General features: G+C 29.3%; 1 protein-coding gene across 1 annotated transcript in view; it reads left to right on the forward strand.

The window, feature by feature from the left end:
- The window catches only part of LOC119840567 (heat shock 70 kDa protein cognate 4), a 3876-nt gene extending 3495 nt beyond the window's left edge, over positions 1–381 (forward strand). The window contains exon 4 of the mRNA XM_038367255.1: positions 361–381. Within this exon, the coding sequence (XP_038223183.1) occupies positions 361–381 (21 nt within the window). The remainder of the gene's footprint in view (positions 1–360) is intronic.
- Positions 382–1458: the final 1077 nt, after the last annotated feature.

Raw genomic sequence — 1458 nt, forward strand, 5'->3', positions numbered from 1 at the left:
AATAAATGTTATTTGCAGTTAACAATTTTCTTTTTTCTTTATTACAATATTTATGGCAAGACTAGGTATATAAAAAATAACCATTTATGAATGCTAAACACCAAAATACAACTCGTTGGTAGGGTAGCAAATTCTTTAAAATTTAGACATTTTAAGTTAATTTTAATGTAATTTCATAATGACCATGATTGACCTGTCTAAGATCTACCTACCATGATGATGCTGATGCTTCAAGGGGCTTACGTAAAATAAAATGTTGCTATTAGCTAGAATGCTAAGCTAAACGAAAAATGGTATTAATAATGTGAAATAAATTCATTATAAGAATATAGGTGTCGCCTATAAACGCTCGTTTATTAGGCGACACCTATGTTCTCATAGCCAAATCGACAACATTGCTATGTAAACAAATACGTTACGAATTTGAGAATATTTGTTCAAATTGAATAGAGTTAGGTATGTTTCGTAAACGTGTGTAGATTTGATATTGTATTAATGAACAGCTTTTGTTATAGAAAAGAATCATTTTATTCCTATTCAATCGTGTAGAAGTCGCAGCAAGCGGCTTGTAATAGAGATTAGTAGATAGTATAGGACGGAATCAAAAATATATGTTTTGACGTCAAACGTACACGTACTATTTAAATGAAAATGATTGCGATTATTTTTATCGAGCTATTTTCGTCCAAGCGTTATAAATTTGTCAAATGCTTGAAGTCCGACAGACGCTATTTTAAAAGGTACCTACTACTAGTTAAGATCCCTTTCGTATCACGATAACTAAAAATATTATTGTTTTGCGGTCAACCTAATAAAATCTGCACCTACTTCTGTACTATACCACAGATTACTGAATAGTAACCTACTAAGTTAATAAATTGTACTAGGTAAAGGTAAATCCAAAAATACAGCTAAAATATGTAGTAGTAGACCGTAGTACATAATGTAGCTACTACATCTGTTATCTGATTTTGTTAAAGAATTGTCTTGCACACTGCACATTATTTTTTTTAATGTGTATATACATATACATTATACACACATACATATATACATGTGATACATATTTTCTTGTTGGTTAAGGTTAACCACAAAAAGTTGAAAAAAGATAAATTTGCTATCTTATAATGTTATTTTAATATGCCTTCCATTTCTTATGCACTACATTACATAGCAGTCTGAAATTTGGTCTAATGGCTACTTAATTTCGTATTCGTTCGTTTCATCATTATGAGATTGTTTGCTACACATGCCTTAACTAAGCAAAATAATGTATATACCTGTATGTATTAAAAAAAAACATGTCAGTAATAGTCATTTGTTATAATTGTAATAAAAGAAGTTGTGAGTCGTAGAAAATTAAGAGTGAATTTAAATGCAATAGAGATTTAGCTATAGCTAATGTAACTACTACTAGGTAGCTAGCTAGGTATTTACAATTTATAGACTAATTATTAT

This window comes from Zerene cesonia, chromosome 6, assembly GCF_012273895.1.
Source record: "Zerene cesonia ecotype Mississippi chromosome 6, Zerene_cesonia_1.1, whole genome shotgun sequence".
Classification (NCBI taxonomy): Eukaryota; Metazoa; Arthropoda; class Insecta; order Lepidoptera; family Pieridae; genus Zerene; species Zerene cesonia.